Consider the following 19,844-nt stretch of genomic DNA (forward strand, 5'->3'; position numbering starts at 1 on the left):
TCCTGAGATAAGCGCGTTCAAACAAACAAACAAACTCTTAGCTTTATAATATTAGTATAGATTTAAAATACATAATATTATATCACACGATGAATAAAATACCTGAATAATCTATACTTACTAATAATATATTGTTGAAGAGCTTGTTTGTTTGAACGCTCTAAACACAGGGACTAGATTTGAATTTTTTTTTGTATGCTACATGAACCGAAGACTGAAGCCGAAGTGGACCGCTAGACTTTATATACAAACTAGATATAGGACAATAACAAAATATACATTATACAATTGATATTTTTAATTATTTATCAATATCTTAACTCTATATCTTTGTACGCACCCCACTGCGTACGCGACGATGCGTGGTGATATATAACAGTATATCGTGCGTCCACACATTTGCAGTGCCAGTGCAAGGTTGCCTGTGAGAGACCGCCCAATTGGTTAAGTGAGCTGTGTAGTGTGACAATGAAAAGCATTCTTCTAGCGATTCTTTTGATTGGGATCGTGCGGGCGAATGATATCAATAATGGGGTGAGTTAGAAAGATTATGGAATGGTGCAGAAATGTGTTTTATAATATATCTAGTCTCGGCAATTATTGTTCTGCCTTATTCTTATCACTAAAATAGACGTTGGCCGTTATATCTAGACAATAAGTACACAAAATTTTATGAGAATCTGTCCAGCCGTTTTAGAAGAGTATTGTAACTAACACTTTCATAGGAGAATTTTATGTAGAGATACTTTTATATAGAGATGTAAACGATGATTGTTTATAGAATTATCTATATTTATCAATAAGGAATATGTTTCATTTGAATGTTTAGAACGTAGAAATTATAAGGAGAGTGTTTTATTTGTATGTGAAATTATTATTGTGATAGTATTATCATTCATGGAAGTGTTTATAAGTGTTCGTATGAAATATTCTGTGCCAAAATTTTTAGATTTATAAAATATTTTAGCTAGGTATATAAAACAATGATCGTTGGAATATAAATAAGTAACAGTAACTTGTTTGTTAAAGTTTTACAATTACGTTTATCGTGCATAGGCAAAAAGCTAAACTTTTATTTTTCTTACAATCACTTATAAATATACTTATATAACAGTCAAAGTAAATTGTAATGGCCAATTAAAATATCATTATGAAATACAGACTAATATCGTATCTTTAAATCTCTATTTACTTATTTACGATTCTTAACTAAACCTTTTCTCGGGCTAACTAGTGTGACTGTATCTCCCCAAATAATTTGATATAAAAAACAACAATAATATAATAAAAAAATCAGTAATGTGACATCAAAGTATTCCTATATTTTGCTATATTTAAAATACTCTGACGTCATGAGATTAAATAGCTCTGGGATAATATTAACCGGTTGATTTTCAGAGCTTTTCACATGTATTAAGGCCTAAATTAAATAAGTGCTGATCTAAATTTCACCCTAATTGTGTAGACCCTTGGCAATTAGACGCACACATGACTGGGTCCATGTTAATTTTGCTTAATCGTTACTGAAAATAGATTCTTAATTTAAAACGATTTTATTTTTAAATGAAGGTTGTCAGTTTTTTTGCAAGTTGCCAGGATTATTTGTAGTATAAGAGACTTTGAACTTTAAAGAGATTAAAAAAAGACTTTTCGTTATTGCCCTCAGTCTCTCGTTTATTATTTAATAGATTAAATAACACATTTTATGATCATTTCATATTAGTTAGTTAATCATGAAAATTGTTGTAAGAAAACAATAAACATATTATTTTAGTTGCTTAAACTTGTAACTTACTAATGAGATTTGCCATGGATGTGGATGATTTTTGCTCTTATTACGCTTTTTTGTCAAAAGCTCTTTGAGTTGTATAATGCAATCATTAAAGAAAATAATCTATTTACTATTTAATTACTTAACACAATTAAAACAGATTATTTAAAAGCAATTAACGCTCAATAAAGAAAGAATAATTTATTTTATTTACCGTTATAATCGTAAAGAAAGATAATCGTGCCATATAAAATATTTTATTGCAAAAACTGATGAAAATAATTTCACAAACGTATCATTGTTAAGTGGAGCTTATCCAATAAACGTATAATTATACGACACTCGATGAAAATGCTTTCATTGACCTTATTTTATGTTTCACTGCGCAAATATATCATATTTGCAATTAAAACCTGTTGGTTAAGGCATGAGTGCAAGCGATTTGAAGAAAGGTTTTGAAGGTAGAGAAAATAAACCTTTTCATCGTATTTTTGTGTGTATTAACAAGAACGATTTTTAGAATGGTTTTAGTATTACACTGTTGTATGTAAGATATTTCAAGATAATTTGAATAATTTTGAAATTATATGTACCATACATTAATACAGTTGATATTTCTTCAAATAAATGAAAGAAAATGCGTGCGGTTTTAAAATTTGTGTTATTTCTTTAAAATCTTCATTCCTCTAATACTAAGTATTTTGCTACCCTGTGATATAAATGGACTATAATTTCTATGCAGTATTTATTCAAATTTTTAAACAACATTTGAAAGCCTTCTCTTAAAAATGAATAAAATTGCTCCGCTTATAACTTAAACACATTCTACACAGTATAATTTACACTTGGAAAGCGGAAAACTGGTATCTGTGGGTACGCCGCGCTAATTCCCAGAGATTGCCTTGACATTGAAGCTATAATTTAATAGTTAGGTGTTAATTAATTGTTTACTATAATAATTATGTACTCGATTTTAACATCTGTTTACGTTAACCTATGCTAATGAACAGTTTTAATGGTGGATTATTAGTGCTTTGTAAACGAAGACCTTTTAGATAGAGATATATTGATTTTATGGGTTTATTTTACATGTGCTGCTGTTAATATATTAGTATTATTCAATATAGCTTTCACAAAGAACAGGCATAAGTTATGCCTGTTCTTTGTGAAAGCTCGACGAGCAAATAAAAAGATCACACGTCAGAAGAAGATCACTTATGCCGCATAAGTGATCTTCTTTTTTATTTGCTCGTTGAACGAAAAATCAACTTTTATTTTAAAAATGTAGTTATATTATGTTTGAGACGTTCGACCTTATGAAAAGCGGAGTAAAAAGTTCATTCTTTTTATCAAGTTTTTTGTCACTATTTTGATAGAAGAAACTAGTCTCTTGAGGATTATATTTGTTACGTAAAGTCTGTAGTCTAAAGTTAAGCAAAATATGACATAAGTAGTTAAATAAAAAGACGCTTAATAAATTTGGGAACGAGATATCTCAACTTAATAAGACATAACGTTTATGAGGTCTCTTAACAGCTACTTAGCGTGATAAAAAAGATTTATATTTACTGATAAATATTTCGTTTCACCGAAAAGAGCGCTTGTCATTGATTCGCAGAACATCTAAGAAGAAAACTTATATTTCTTGTACTGTTTCATACATTGTTAAAACGTCAATCCCTTCTCAACTTTGATGTCGTACAAAACTTTACTGAATCACTTGCTGACCTAGCAAATGTTTTGTCAGGACACCCTTATCAATTAGTAGCATAAAATATATTTTCGACTTTTTCCACTAAATTGATACAAAATATTCATAACAATTTAAAAGTATTTCGTAGGCGTTTAGTTATTTTATATCCTTACATTATTCAATTTAACTTAATTACTAAATATTGTAATTAATATGAAAATGTGTTTGTTTGTCACGTCACAACGGATTTTGATACGATTTTTGCGTCTGAAGACTAGACAGTGTAGGCTACTTTTCATCGTGGACCTCATACTCATGTGAATTTTCTTTACCACTTTGTGGAAAACTAGTACAATCCGTGATAAGCTGAGCTTTATTTGCGTGAGAATACATATAAAGTGTAGATGAGATGAGATGCTTAGAGCGCGGAGCATCCTTTGGGTTATACTGGTTTATACAATTTTCAGTCTAGCGGCCTGAGGCGAGGTGTGCAAAACTTTATTGAAATGTTATATTTAAAGGACAAAATATTGTATTTTTAGGGACGCAATTTTATTTTTGCGACCCCAAAAACTTAGAGTTAAGTTTCCACCACAATATATATTTATTGCGTCCGCTCAAACAATGCAAAGATCATGAAACATTTAAATGGATTTAACAGCGGTTTCTGGCTGTACTTTTGGCGGTCACTCACACATGAACAAAGCTCAACTTACGCATTGCGCACTGTACCATACAAATAATAAACGAAAAGCAACAAGCAAAAGTTAGAAAACATAACTTTCTTCCGTCTTTCATTGCTCATTGTTCACTTCACTCACTTTGTATGAATGTCGTGTTAACTATGTAACCTTGAACTAATGACGGTGGGAAATGCATTTCATTTTTCTTTGCGGATTTTCTTTGTAATTTCATAATTTTCTTTACTAATTATGGATAAAAGGAAAGTAGTTACTTTCGTGCTTTTAGTTCAATATTATTAACAATACACGGTGTTATTACTCATAATTTCCCTTTCATAGATTATGCTAATGTGTGAGTGAATAGATAAGTAGTCAGTTGTTAGAGATATAGCTGATATTGTAGTTACAACAGTTGGTTGTTTTTCTTTGAGGTTGTGGCTCCTATGATAATATTATATTATGAGCTTTTTAAAAAAATTATTTCTACAAGATCTGTGTTTAAGATTTATACAAATATTTCTAATATGAATATTGATGTGGTTTAGTATTTATTACATTCTTATATTATAGGAAAGTAAACGACGTACCATGATGCACGCAGTCTATAAGAGGCATATCAATTATTCGCAGATTTGTTGGCCATATGGTTAATTTGGGATCTGAATGCAATTACGAACTTGGACATTTGGAATCTCTATTTTATTCAGAGATAGTGTCTATTATAGTATACTAGTAGGTGCATGTGACTTAAGCTGCAAAAACTTTCAAATTAAATGCAATATACATTATTGCCTAGTCTGTAATATTTCCTGATATATTGCCGAATTTCATTGATCCGTAGTTTTTGCATTTCAAAAGACTACTAACAATTTTATTCATCTAAATATCTATTTATCCATCCATTTTTATCATTGGAAGTTAAGAAAAAACGGATTTTAAAAAAAACTAAGCGTAGGTACTCGCTCAGCTGTTCTTAAAGAAAAATAAGACTATACATTAATTTCAGTTTACAAGTTCCGTGTATAAATGATGTCTCTAAATCCAGCTTAACATAAAATTATGCTAAGAAGAGAAATTTGAAAGCTTGTCGAAACACCGAATTACGAGCTACTTGTCAGTTAATTTCTCCCTGCTTAATTTTCAGTGATTAATATCACTTTATACATTAATTTTGTGGACCCTTAGAGCTTGGCAAATTATTGAGTCAACGTCTCATATAAAAATAAAGACGAATTCTTGAAATGTTTTGATGTTATTCGGATATTTTTATCGAGAAATAGGACACGAGATTAAAGTAAAGAAATTTGTCGTTTTTATGAATTTTAGTACTATGTTTTTGACGAAAGTAGGTATCTACTGAAGTGGAATTCATTTATAAACACGAATAAATATATTCAACTACATAATATTATTTATAACTAACTCTTAATAATTGTTTAAAATGTAAAGTTATTAATGATAACTTGCACTAACTTCTAAAATAAGAAACCTTTATAGCGTTTAAGGAAAACAGCGTAAAACTTTTGAAACGATGTCAAATTATCAATTAATAGATGATATAAATTCTTGAATTGATTCTAATACGTCATGAAAACAAATTGATTAGTTATGTTTATTGGCGTGTGTGATACAAATTAAAATCATTAAAACTTTAAAGTGTACGTACTATTTATTTATATTTACCACCCTGCCTTGCCATAGGAAACCTGTTTCCCTGCATTAAGAACAAATACTGGCTGATGAAGGTGATGATAATAATGATGATGATAATTAATTCCAGGTATCAACAGAAGAATCACTAAAACGCGGCTTGAGCAACAAATGCGCGTCACGAGAGACCTCATCATGCATCGCCGTGGAGCTGGTTGGCTACGTCGACAGGATGCTGAGGACAGCTGCCTTCCAACTCAGTGACGATATGATGATCGTCGATGAAAGGTAATTTGAGTTGTTTTACCTTTTAGTTTGTAAGCCTTCCAACTCAGTGACGATCGTTGATGAAAGGTGATTTCATTATCTGCTGAAATGCACTTCATCTTCTTTTTTTGTTTAAATGCAATTATCGGATATCAATGCTAAGGCTTTAAATCTACCACATTTTCGGTATATTTGTGACATTTTCAATTACTCTATCAACTAGTGGTGGATTTAAAAATTGCTGTATTAATAGTGAAAGTAAATAATAATACCACATTTAAATACATAGTTACTTGTAGTGCTAGTTCCAACAGATTTCTAAATAGTCAGTTGTAATGCTGACTACAGATAAAAAATTTGCCGCCTTTACCGAATTAAATTTTAATATGATAAATAATTTGCACTACACACCGTGAATAAAGTTTTTCGTAGTGATATAAATATTTCAGGAAAATTTTCACACACGGCACGATCCCATACTAAGCTTTCGCTTGTGTTATAGAAACTAGATGGCTGATAAACATACATATATAATTTTAAATAAATAGTTATACATATAGATAATTAACACTCAGATACAGAGCAAACATTTATGTTCATCACACAAATATTTGCACCGGGTGGGAATCGAACTTATTTTGTTAGTGTTGGTGTTTGTTGCTTTCTTTCTTCTTTCAATTTTCCCCAACACGAGGAAGATGTTTATCGAACGTTTTTTGTATGTTTATTATCCTCCTCATTGGTAGAGCTTAAACGTTTGCTACATTTTATACATTTTCACATACCTTTTCCTTTGTATCAAAATACGGAATTTATTTTAAATAAATTTCAAAATATAGTAGATATAAAATAATAAAAAAATTATAATAAAAATAAAAATAACAAAATACATAATACCTACTTATAACCTCGTAAAAATCAGGATTATAATATTATACCAAACACTACATTAAAGTTTTTAATTAAAACCATGTCAAGCAAATTCCTCTCCATTTGATAACAAATACCGTTATACTGTATAACTTTGAAAGAACTTACTAGAAATCTAGAATGTTCTCTATAATAAATTGCGGTAATGTATCCACTGGGAGCACTAATCAAGAAACCAAAATGTCGCGTAAGTAATTAGTACTAATGCGACTTGCTAAGTATCTACTTGAAGACTATCGACGGAATAAATCGTAATTGCGAAGTAGGTTTTCTTTTGAGATACTTAGGTAATGTTCTGTTTGCCAGTATGTTTGTAATAGGCATGACATTTTATCATGATTTCGGCATAGTGAAAAGATTTTTGTGCATAATTGTAACTACCTACCTACATTATTATAATATGTAGATATTATTAACAATATCAGTTTTAAACTTACATAAAAATTTTGTCAGACCACTGAAATAGATATACCTTTAGATAGATTTTACCTTTATTTATTTATTAGTAGTAACTAGGTATATTAAATGTATTATTAACAAAAACTTAGCCGTAAAGTAAACTTAAAAATAATAGTAGTAAAACGCAATAACATTTTAGACATTACCTCGAGCATATTATAATGTACAATCATTTAATAATTCACATTACATAATATGAAATTGTATTCGATACTTTCCACGCCATTTATATATTACAATAGAATTTATTTTAACAACTAAATATTAGAATACATCAATTCGTAGAAATAATGAATTGACTAAATAACAAGCGCTAAATATTGAATATGAATCAATGTTAATTATTGGAAATTCAACAATTATGGGTTAAACTATAATTATTGTTCAAATGTTACCACTTTAAAACATTGTGTATCAAAATTAATTATTAATATGATTATTATTCGAAATCATAAATGAACAACACAGTAAATACTATGCACCATCGATTTCAATCCTTTTGTAAATAACAATAAAAAAACTATAGATCTTTCTAGAACAATCTAGAATCGTTCTTCGCGATATTTCTTTCACCGTAAGATTCTAATCATTGTTAGATTTATTTATTAATATTTATTTATTTATTTATTACTGGCTGCGCTCTGCGGTTTCACCCGCGTGGCTCGACTTTTGTTGGACTTAGTGTGATGATATAATATAGCCTAGCCTTCCTCGATAAATGGGCTATCAAACACCGAAACAATTTTTCAAATCCACCAGTTCTTGAGATTAGCGCGTTCAAACAAACAAACTCTTCAGCTTTATAATATTAGTATAGATAGCAAGAAAATAAAAATAACTTGTTTCTGTACAGCAATATTTAAATATTATCGCCTAATAATTTCAGCAATGGTGCAGCTGCTGAGATCCCAGTGAAACCAGAGTCCCTCGCGAGAGCAGGCACATCATTGGAAGACCAGGCCCAACAGGTCATCATGGAGAAACTGTGGAACTTCGCGACCACACGGTCTTTGAGATACAGGATTCTGGACAACACAGATGTCGTGATCGCTGGCAGACAGGAGAAAGATGGAAGCCTTGGTGTAGGTTAGTATAGTACATAACTAGCTGTGCTCCGCGGTTTTACCCGAATTGCTCCGCTCATGTTGGTCTTAGCGTGATGGTATAATATAGCCTAGATCCTCGATAAATGGGCTATCTAACATCGAGGGAATTTTTCATATCGGACCAGTACCTAGTTCGATTAGCATGTTATAGGGTAGATAGGGTCACCCTTACGTTTTGAGTGTTTTTCCCTCAAGTAGATACTGTGTCATTTTCAAGTATAAACGTATTTTAGTTTTCTCTTCATATATTACGACGCTGCGTAAACAAAGACAAAATATATCCCTGAATTTCCTTTTTACCTATAGATTTATAAAATTCAATTCATCTATTATATGTGCAGTTTCACGCAGGTTAGTTGTTATAGGACAACAACGGCAAAACTGTTTTCTTCTTCGAAAAATAAAAAGAACAAGCTCATTATCATGCAAAAATTTCCACTCTACGTTGTTTTTATACGTACAAAGTTGCCAGTCTAATAAGATTGAATACATAATTGACTTCTCACGATTAATAAGCAGTCTCTTACATTAACCACGTTCCATCAATGCCAACCAAGGGCTCTTATAGGCAAGCCTTTGCAGCCAATTTTGTTGTAAATTGAATTACAATAATTAATATCACAACTGACGCCTTCGGCTAGCGATTTAAATTAATTTCCACTCCTTTTCACAAATCATCCTTTGATCAAATTTCTAAGTATTTGTAGTAATTACAAAACCCGTGAAATCAAATGGATATAATAGTGACTGAAATATACTTTATTACTTACAAGTAAATTTAAGATGAGACAAGTCATATTATGCTTTTTATATTATGATATAGGTAGAGATTTAGGGATGAAAATTGTCTTTTATTTAAGCTTGAACTAAGTAGTTATTTTGAAATTGACTGTATGTATTATATACATGTGTGTATACAGGGTGTAATCGTTAAGTGTGCACAGGCGATTATTCCGTAACTATTACAGATATCAAAAAACTTTAAACTGATATCGAAAGTATTTAACCTAATGAGTAAAATGGCTATAATAAATTTTTAAAAATAAAACGAGAAATATCTAAAAAATTAACTTGAAACCCTCCCATACATTTAGTATGAGATACGAATATCCCATGTACATGGGTTGATCCAAAAGTAATGATAATCAATATTAAACAAGGTCATTACAGTTGTAATAATTATGTAGTTCTCTAGAATATAGTCTTCTAACTAGAAAATATACTTCAATATTTTTTTTTCCAAAACTAAAAAAAAAACTTTGTCTTCATCCACAAAAACCTCTCCACGCGGCCATCACTTCGCTGTCGTCTTAAAATAATTTATTGCTGAGAAAGTGTTTCTTGTGCCGAGGAAAGAGATAAAAGCAAATAGGAGCTAGATCTAAAAAATAGGGTAGGTGTTCAAGCATTTGGAATGCCGATTTTTGAATGGCAGCCATCGCAACTGACGCTTTGTGATCTGGTACGTTGTCTTGGTGAAACAGCGTTCAGGTCCGCAGTTTGCCATGTCTCTTTTCCTTACTAACCTACCGCAATCTTTTAATTTGGTCTGTTTAGTAAGAGCCCAATAAAGTGGCTACCTTTTTAAAATATTCCACCATAATTATTCCTTCAGCGTCCCAAAAAACTACCGCTTTAATCTAACCTACTGATTTTCACTTTGAATTTCTTCATCTTCACTTTGGAAGCTCGCATCCAGGACATTGATTGTTTTTTTGGTTTCAGCATAAACATGGTGAACTCGGGTAACGTCCATGATCACAAAACATTATCCTGATATCATTAAAAATTTAGAAATTTACCCTCTACATGTCGAATCGTTGTTTCTTCTTTTCGTCGGGAAACATTCTGGCACGCACGGCTCACATTCAAATTAATGTAAATAATTGGAAACGTGGCCTGTTGATATGATTTTTTTGTAATTACTTAGTGAATACATGAGCAAGCAAAAAACATTTATTTTATATTTTTATGTGCACAGGAAATACCCAATTAACATTACTTTTGGATCAACCTAGTACATTTATTATGAAAGATTTTAGCTTTTTCTTTCTTTTTTTGGTTTTCTGCTTTAATTACTTCGCAAATTTGAAGGGAAGTTCATCTAGAAACTGTAAATAGAGCTCCTCATTGTATTGCACAATGAGGACATCACTTCGAAAATCTGCTATGAATACAAAATGTATGGGAAATAAAATGTATGGGAGCGTTTAATGTCACATTTTTGGATATTTCTCGTTTTATTTTAAAAAATTTATTATGGCCATTTTACTCATTAGGTTAAGTACTTTCGATATCAGTTTAAAGTTTTTTGGTATCTGCAATAGTTACGGAATAATCGCTTGTGCACACTTAACGATTACACCCTGTATATGTATTATAGTTATCATGTTTATTTTATTAAAAAGCTATGATGTTGTTCCTAATAATAATGATTGTACTTGACTTTACTGGTACTTCCGTAATAACATTTCCATAATTTGAAAATTTAACACGACAAAAGTGATTTATTCTACAAGATAATAAATGTCACCTGCTGTTTATATTTTAATTAAATGCAAATGAAATTTATTTTCACGGGATTTCAGCAGGTTTAGCCCTGGAGGCTTTATGTTCTGTTCATTAAACTTGCTTTAATATTATGTTAAAAGGAATTATAAATGATCATTGAAATGATGAACTTGTTAATACATTTATTTATTTATTTATTCATACTTTATTTCTCTAAAATAACTTAACTAGGAACTTAATCTAATTATAAATTAAAAAATGGCGGTCTCATCACTAGAAAGCAATTTCTTCCAGACAACCAGACGTACGGAAGGAAGAAGTACATTATAAATTAACCTTTTCAATTAGTCATAATTTACATTTTTAAAAACATCAAAACGCGCTTTTCCATTTTATTTTTAATGCAATTTTAGTCTTGTCATTGTGAAAAAAACGGTGTCTAGTTAAACACTCTTTGGTTAAATTAATTTATCAAAATAAAGCCGAAAAGCAAAATATAAGTTTACTTAAAAATTCACTTAGTATTTGGATACTTTCCAATATCTTTAGACTCAACAGCCGAAAATAAAAAGTGTCAACAAACATTTTTTATGTAAACAAAAACAATATCCTATTACTAAAGAAAATGTTAGAAAATTGTCTCTGTAAGAAATTTATAATCCTCTCAGTACAATGCCTACTTTTAATATTTCATAATATAATGATTTTAGAGAAGAGATAGCAAGATATTCTGTGTATTCTCTGTTATAATCATGCCAGCTTTTCAGTTTAATTTTTCATAATATAATGATGTGATCTTTCAGGAGTATCAATGAAAGCGCCAAAAGTGTTCGAAAGCGGCAGACAACGCAACAAGAACATGGGACCGTTCCTAGCAGCGGCGGCTATGAAGTTTGGCCTTCTAGGGGCCCTCACGTTCAAAGGCCTTTACCTTATGGTCGGAAAGGCCCTACTCATCTCCAAGATCGCTCTCTTGCTCGCGACTATCATTGGACTGAAGAAATTATTCTCTCCTCAGGTGACCGATTAGCAACGGATTGTATTGTGATTGTGTTGCCAAGTGTAAAGTCCCTATTTTTGGGGGAAATCTTTTTTGGCTGACTCTTGAATAGGGTTGAAATTCTTAAATAATCAGAGGCATTTCACATATTCATTTATAAGAACTAGTACATAATAATTTATTTATTAATTAATTTTATGAAGATAATTAGGATGACATGGGGTTTGAATTATGGTCCTGTTATTTAAAAAAATGGGGGTATTTTTTATATTACACCTGGTAATACTATTTGAGATGCATGGACGCTTATTAAGTTAAGATGTTTTTTGCAAGATATGACTGGTTGAGAAATATATTTATTCTTAAGGGAAGAATTAACTATTCATTTATGTAAATATATTTATTTGAAATAGAGAGAAAATCAGAAATATTAACTGTTGGTAAGTAGTAAAAGTTTTTGTACGCGAGTATATGCGAAATATTATTTATAGTATTATGAAATGATATGACCTATTATATATTATATTGATAGTTAAGCATAATTATTTTACAGTTTATATATGACACTGCGGTGGTAAAAAATCTCAACGTATTTTGACATTTCTATTCTTCAGTTAACTTAACAATGTTTAAGTCAACTTCGAAGAATAGCCACTATTGTTGAAGTTTATTTATATTAAATAGAAAATTATCTTCCCTTAAGATTAATAGTAATGCTTTCAACCGTCTACAAGACAGTTCGATATAGCAGTGACTTTCTCACCAGTCAAGCATGAAGGCATGTGCATGATTAAAATCTATTGAAACTATTCTGTGTTTAATTTCTTATTTTCTTCGTTACTCTATATTTTTATTTTAGACTGTTTATCAGTGTGCACGTATGCATGACTTCTTACTTTGTTTTCATTAAATTGAATAAATATTTACTTACTTTTAAACAGGATTTGACTTTATAGCAACTTTATGCATATTTTTTGTCATATTTTGTGAAGGAATCACTGTATTTTAGCACCGAATTAATCATTTTGTTCCAGTTACGCTCATATACCTAGAAATGTTTTCAAAATAAGTAATACCACTGAACTTAGAACTTTGACTTACTATATAATATTTAAAACTTTAGATCTCTATACATAAACAACGTATTAATTTCGTTCCTACACTGTTTCTTGAAACATGCAGAAGCTCTACATAGAGCTCGAATCTTGTCGCGATTAACTACAAAAAAACTTTTAAGCTATTGCATAGCTTCTATTGCGGGCCTTGAGCGCGGGGACCGAATCTAGAAATTCCGTAACGAAAAAACCTCACGCTCCCCACTCCGACGGGCGGAGGTGTGGCTTGAAGGCATGCTATAGCTTTACCGCGGCAGTCCCCGAGTGCCACACGTCTTTTTTTAATATATTTTACTTATTTTATCCACACTATCAATTTATTAGCACAATCTCAGTTCATCATAATATTTGACCTAATGACCTATCACGCATGACCAGCGACCCCTATTTAATAACAATGCCATTATATAAAAAAGAATTAATTTTCAAATACATTCCAGGCTATCATCAAAAAGGACTAAATCATATCGGTGAATGGGACCTGACGGAGATTTTGGCCAAGGATTATACCAGATTCTAACAAATAATCGCAAAATTGGGAATTAATTCTAGACGTTTCTATATACGTAATAAGTTTATTTACAATACAATTGTTTTACAATCGTATTACAATCGTGTTACAATCGAATTACAATCGTATTACAAACGGTTATTATTAATTCCTAACATTGCAGTACCCGATATAGGTATATAACGAATGTAAATAATATTTATTTATTTATTTTAACTAAGACAAATCTACTAACTTGTACAATATACTAGTTTCGCATTTAAAACTAAGCATTTGCTTGGTAAATAACATGAGATGTACTAACAATTATGTATGTGGATTAAATAATTATTCACTAACAATGCATTTATTTGATAACCCTTAACGCTTTTTATGAAACCACTATATCCTATCCCTATACCAATATTATTAATACGAAAGTTTGTGAGGATGGATGTGTTATGTGTATGTTTGTTACTCTTTCACGCAAATACTACTGAACCGATTACAATTAAAGGTAACCTGGATTAAAACATAGGAAAGGTTTTATCCCGGAAATCCTACGGGAACGGGTACTATGCGGGTTTTCCTTGAAAACGCAGGCGAAGCCGCGGGCGGAAAGCTAGTAGAATATAACAAAGTCGCTATTCCTAGCTATCCTTCCGTATACATGCTTAAATCTTTATAAATACTCAGCGAATTCTGATGCGGTTTGTTTTATAGATACAATGATTCGAAGTTTTTAGTAGGTATATCATTTAATTAAGTTTTAGACAAAGCGTGGGAAGTCGCAGGCGAAAAGCTAGTACATAATATATTTGTCCTAGTATTTATATAACAAGAGATTTAACATTTACTTAGGCTCTGTAATGACCTTAAAACCTAACTATATTTATATAGGACGTTTTAATTCTTGACATGCTCAGGGTACCTATTTATTTATTACTAGCTTTCCACCCGTGGCATCACCCGCGCAGTCAAAGAAAAACCCGCATAGTTCCCGTTCCCGTGGGATTTCCGGGATAAAACCTATCCTATGTCCTTTCTCGGGTATCAAAATATCTCTATACCAAATTTCATGCAAATTGGTTCAGTAATTAAGGCGTGATTGAGAAACAGACAGACAGACAGAGTTACTTTCGCATTTATAATATTAATAAAGTATGGACTATGTTTACTCATTTTTCAAATATTTATTGTGTAGCTTTTATTATATGAATTTCATACTAAATTACTCTAGTACGTGTTTATTTCTTGCAAAATTTGTATGTTTCTGACGAATGGTGGTAACTAAAATATGTGTACCTACCTAACATTGTAGAGATTAACATTTTTAACGTAATTTATATCTATAGTTTTTAATTAATAGATACCTATTTTTGTTAGTCTTAGGACTAAATTATTAAAAGGTAACACACAATAAAACTATGTAAGTATATCTATTTGTGACATCCAATTAAAATAGTTATTAATAATAATGGGTTCATTTAGAACTTTAACAACTGCTCGCAACTTGGCTCGTGACATTCGAATCGCGGGTTTCCCTCGTAGGCTTTTATTGTCTTTGAAACTTTTAAAACAAGGTAAATGCGACAAATATACTTTTTAAACAGAATAGTTGAAATAATTAAGTCTTTATGCAAATAATAAATTAAAGTGATTTAACATGAATGAATTAAAGGCATCCATTTCAATTCAAGCTAGATTTTAGATGTTCAAAAGCTGTGTTCTAAAGCTTCTAAAGGCTTGGTTCAATTTTTCAAATAAACTGAATACAAAGCAACAATACAGATTGAATATATCTGAAAGAGAGTTTTTTTTTTCTTTTCTGAACGGGAAATTGGTTTTGGTACAATAGTCGTCTGTGATATGGCTTAATTAAAAAAAAATCAGTGTACCTTGTCCTTTATGTTTTAATACAGCTTAAAGATAAAGGTATCGAACACATCGACTAATAAAAAAATAGGTCTAGTTACTTATTATTAATAACAACCAATAAATTTATAATACCTACTATAAAAATTGAGGTACATTGAGGTATAATAGATATATTTTTATCAAAAAAAAAATGTAACAATACTTTCCTTCAATATAAATTTCTGTCACTTACAGGTTACGTAAAACAGGGATTTTATTTATTTTATTTATAACAAAAAAGACTAGCTGTCTTTTTTAAACCACTTAATTCATACAGTTTTCCGAAGTCTAATAAAATAAAATTTATCAAGCCATTTGTTCGCAATTGGATCTAATATAACAGGCGTTCAGGATAAAAGTGTAAATTGAAAACGACCTTACTAAGATAACTAGTATGTTTCATTGACGATTACTGGAATTCACGAAAGTTCCAACGAATTTTCTGAGAATATGTGCTTTTTGTTACGTTCTACGATTTTCTAGATATTTCTGTTGTTGATACATTTAACAAGATGTACCTTGAATGTTTCTTAAACCTAAGTATATCTAAAATTTTGTGTAGTTATAACTATAGTTATTTGTATATATAAGTTATATCTTAATATTGCCCTCTTTATAAGGTAAGTATCTATTCAATTTCTAACGTTTATTCAATTATACCCCTTTCAAAATAACTTTTGAATTTAAAACTTAATTATTAGGGCATCAAGTTAGCTAAATCTGTATCACAAAAACGCTTTTATTAAGCTTATAGAGCATTATGTGACATTTTGTAAAATAAAGTAGAAAAATCCACAAAATTATAAAAGATTTGATTACCTTGGAACTTTGAAAGGGCTAAAACAAACTTCTACTTCATAAAATTACATAATATAATCAACTTTGAACAGCCAAAACATCGTCATCGCATTTTATACGTTAAATGAAGATTCCAATGCCTTTTTATACGTAACCCTTCTTTCTTATAAAGGCCGAGATTCCGAAACCTATGAAGGCTGGTAATACATTGAGAATTAATGCATATACACACTTTCTGTGTGTGTGTTTATAACAGATAACAGGTACAGTTAACAGTACTAATATAAATAAAAATAAATTGCCAAAAGCCTAAGCCTAAAACTCGGCAACGGCCCTGCAATTTTTTTTAACGTTTTTGTTAAGGCACAAGGGAAGTTCTTATGGAGAGAAAAAAAGTTAAAGGTGCAGTTATGGGGCGACGCTTTGTTGCGCTATGCTATGTAGCATGCTTGTATTAGCTCGACACATTTGTATTAGTTTGTATGTAATAGACTCCTTCAGATTTTGACCCACTTTAAACGGGCAGATTTTAACAAACAACACTTATTAGGACCGGTGAGAATGCAATAATTTCATGAGCTTATCTTCATATTGAAGCGTGTTAGTTTTATTTACTATAACAATTGAAAGCATTCAAAAATATGTGAAAATTGAATTAACAAATAATTGTGACCAAACCTTCCTAAATAACACTTAGGCTCAGACAATTAAGTTTACCGCATGAATAGGCTATGACAATAGAATTTAAAGCATAAATATTACATCGACAATCCTTTGTTAAATCGAGTAATAGTTCAGATTACAGTTTCAGTTTCAGCGCTTGCTGGAACCATTCTAATTGAAATTGGGGATTCTACACGATTCTAACGGTGCATTTACATCAAACGACTATAGAGCTACAGCTAGAACAAGAGCATTCTTTCGTAATTTTTTATTGTAATCAAAAACTCGTATTCAGTGTTGTTCAGTATTAGAAAATTGCACAGATTCTTTTCGAACGCACTTAGAACAACGAAAGAATGCTCTAGGCCTATGTACACTAAAAGACTGCCATAACGGGATTAGATTAAGCATTCGCTCGTTTGATGTAAATACACCGTAAAGAGAAGATCGTTTTTGATAGAACACTGCTATCGAATATTCTGGTTGTGTTTTTTTTTAATAATGCAAAAAGTTCTGAATCATGTAAGCCAGTATACAATAAATATTGTTGTTTGGCCTCTTTGGTCCCGGAACTCGATGGAATAATTACATACGCAATTTCAAACTCATTTTTCTCTCGATGAAGGAAAACAAACAGCTACGTTTTTAGCATGTGAAAACATAATTTGTTTGCATGTTTCTTGTTGCATGATAATGATTTTAAATGTCCGATTCTAAGCAGTTTATACTACAGGTTAAGGGATAATAAAGTAAGTGTTTAAAACTATAACATATTGTTTTTAATTAATCTACTCTAACATTTTCTTTTTGAAAATTATTAACCTCTTAATAATATGAAAATGAACTTTTTTGTGTAAAATGATTTTAATACTTAATTTATATTGATTTATGTCACAGCCGCTAAACAACGTGACGTACGAGGTATTCACGGACAAACTAACAAACAAAGAGCCGTGGGACATGATGGATGATATAGACAAACATCCATACGACCATCCGTGATCATCTATACCTACAATAAATTATTTGCTAAGAAAAGTTTGTTTCATTTTTCAATAATTTTATTGAAATTTAAGAATTATTTAATTTTTAAATTTCTTAGATTTCACTATACAGTTTCGAATAAAATATCTAATGCAAAGTAGAATAAAGACAGAATCGTGGTGTTCCATGTTTTAAGGTTTTTCTAATTTATATGCAAATGATAGTTTTGAACAAAAAATAAGGGTTCTACTCTATATTTTTTTTTTACCTTTTAATGTTTTGATTTTGTTTTGTTTATCAAGATAATATTAAATGTTCAGAATTTGTCCTACTATTAATAATTGTAAAAACCTTTGCTCTACTTTAGTTCGTTTACCTTTTTTTAGTACAAAATTGAAATCTTCTGTATTAGCAATACAGATAATAATATAATAAATATTTAAGATATTGAAATTATTAACTTTTATAGTTAGTGATTCGTGAAATTGTTTGTAGCTTCTTATAATATTCGAAAAAAAATGTAAAGAAAACTGGATGTGCTTCGAAACTTACAAAGTACAAACCACGAATGAAATCTGAATAAAGCATACTATTTTCTTTACAAATTTCATCAAAATCGATGATGATCGAACTTAAATTATGTATGTTTTTTTTATTACTGGTATTGTACAATAAAGTGTATAAATAAATAAATAAAAATGATGTGGTTAGGCCTAAACATACAAACACACTTCCAAATAATTATCGATGCTGAAAACTTGCAAAGGGAGCCGAACCTATGCATAAGGTAAAGTATAATATCTATACTACATCATCATCATCATCATCATCTGAGGCTCTACAGCCGCGAGTGGGACTTGGCCTGGTCTAGTATTTTCTTCTAGACATCTCTATCCTTTGCCCGGGTTCTCCAATTTTTCACATCTATCGTCTTTAAATCCTGTTCCACGCCATCCAACCAACGGAGCTTTGGTCTTCCACGATTTCTACGTCCATATCTATACTACGAAAGACACCTATTTTTCATAAAAACAGGAAGTTATGTACCGCATTGTTTTGATGTTACAAAGGCATATATTATTATCCCGTCACAATACAGCACCCACGTTGTTATATAACACTTGAATGTCAGCAGGCTTTCATCTTTCTATTGTTTCATGTTAATATTCATATAGTACAGTGGTTAGGTTGAAATATCTGTAATACAGGAATTTGTCATGGGTTTGTAAAAACTTATGAAAAAAATAATTTTCGTATAGGATGAGGCGAAGTTAATAATTTAACTTGTAAGTAACTAAAATTGTAAGTATCTGTAATAAGAAGCGTTATAGGTATAAGTAGAAAGGTAGAGGAGTCTCTGTAGAAACTGATTTTCGGGGTGGTGGTAAATGGTAAATGGTATAAAAAAAAATTGGTTGCCTGTAAAGTCGGTATACGGGCGAAAGTTTTACGTGACAACGACTTTTTATGTCTGTCTCTCTCGCTCTTAGGCGGGCTAACCATGCCCGCGTGCCTCTTTCGGTGACTCATCGTAACGTTACCGTTGGTTTAATGCTCTAAGTTACCGAGCGTTACACTTTTTCATAAGTGACTCCCAGCCGCAACCTAATTTAAGACGTTGTCACGTCAAAAAAGTGAAGTCCCGTGTTCCCAAGTGGGGTAAGGGGCAGATGCATTATGACATCTGTTTCACTGATCGATTATCTTTAGGGACAAGTAGGTGATCAGCCTTCTGTGTCCTGCCAGACCGAGACATTTTTTTTTCTTCGTCTCAACCGGGAATCGAACCCCTCGGTTCTACGCTCAC

At 31.0% G+C, this 19,844-nt stretch overlaps 1 protein-coding gene across 3 annotated transcripts; it reads left to right on the forward strand.

The window, feature by feature from the left end:
• Positions 1–409: 409 nt before the first annotated feature.
• On the forward strand, positions 410–18,061 carry LOC123702784. Of its 3 annotated transcripts, none has more exons than XM_045650579.1 (5): positions 410–534; positions 5,928–6,085; positions 8,340–8,539; positions 11,874–12,088; positions 17,951–18,061. In XM_045650579.1, exons 1-5 carry the CDS (start codon positions 469–471, stop codon positions 18,053–18,055), a joined length of 744 nt encoding a protein of 247 aa, XP_045506535.1. In that variant the 5' UTR covers positions 410–468; the 3' UTR covers positions 18,056–18,061. The 3 variants fall into 3 exon arrangements, with proteins under 3 accessions (XP_045506535.1, XP_045506537.1, XP_045506536.1); XM_045650581.1 differs by lacking the exon at positions 17,951–18,061 and adding an exon at positions 13,641–14,563; XM_045650580.1 differs by lacking the exon at positions 17,951–18,061 and adding an exon at positions 13,626–14,562.
• Positions 18,062–19,844: the final 1,783 nt, after the last annotated feature.

Source organism: Colias croceus, chromosome 24 (assembly GCF_905220415.1).
Source record: "Colias croceus chromosome 24, ilColCroc2.1".
In the NCBI taxonomy this organism is placed as follows: Eukaryota; Metazoa; Arthropoda; class Insecta; order Lepidoptera; family Pieridae; genus Colias; species Colias croceus.

Bases quoted from the DNA above. Each gene is read 5' to 3' on its own strand.
- LOC123702784 (XM_045650579.1), top strand. From the start codon at position 469: ATGAAAAGCATTCTTCTAGCGATTCTTTTGATTGGGATCGTGCGGGCG. The intron at 6,086-8,339 runs GTAATTTGAGTT...TAATAATTTCAG, and splicing joins ATGATGATCGTCGATGAAAG to CAATGGTGCAGCTGCTGAGA. The intron at 12,089-17,950 runs GTGACCGATTAG...TTTATGTCACAG, and splicing joins AGAAATTATTCTCTCCTCAG to CCGCTAAACAACGTGACGTA.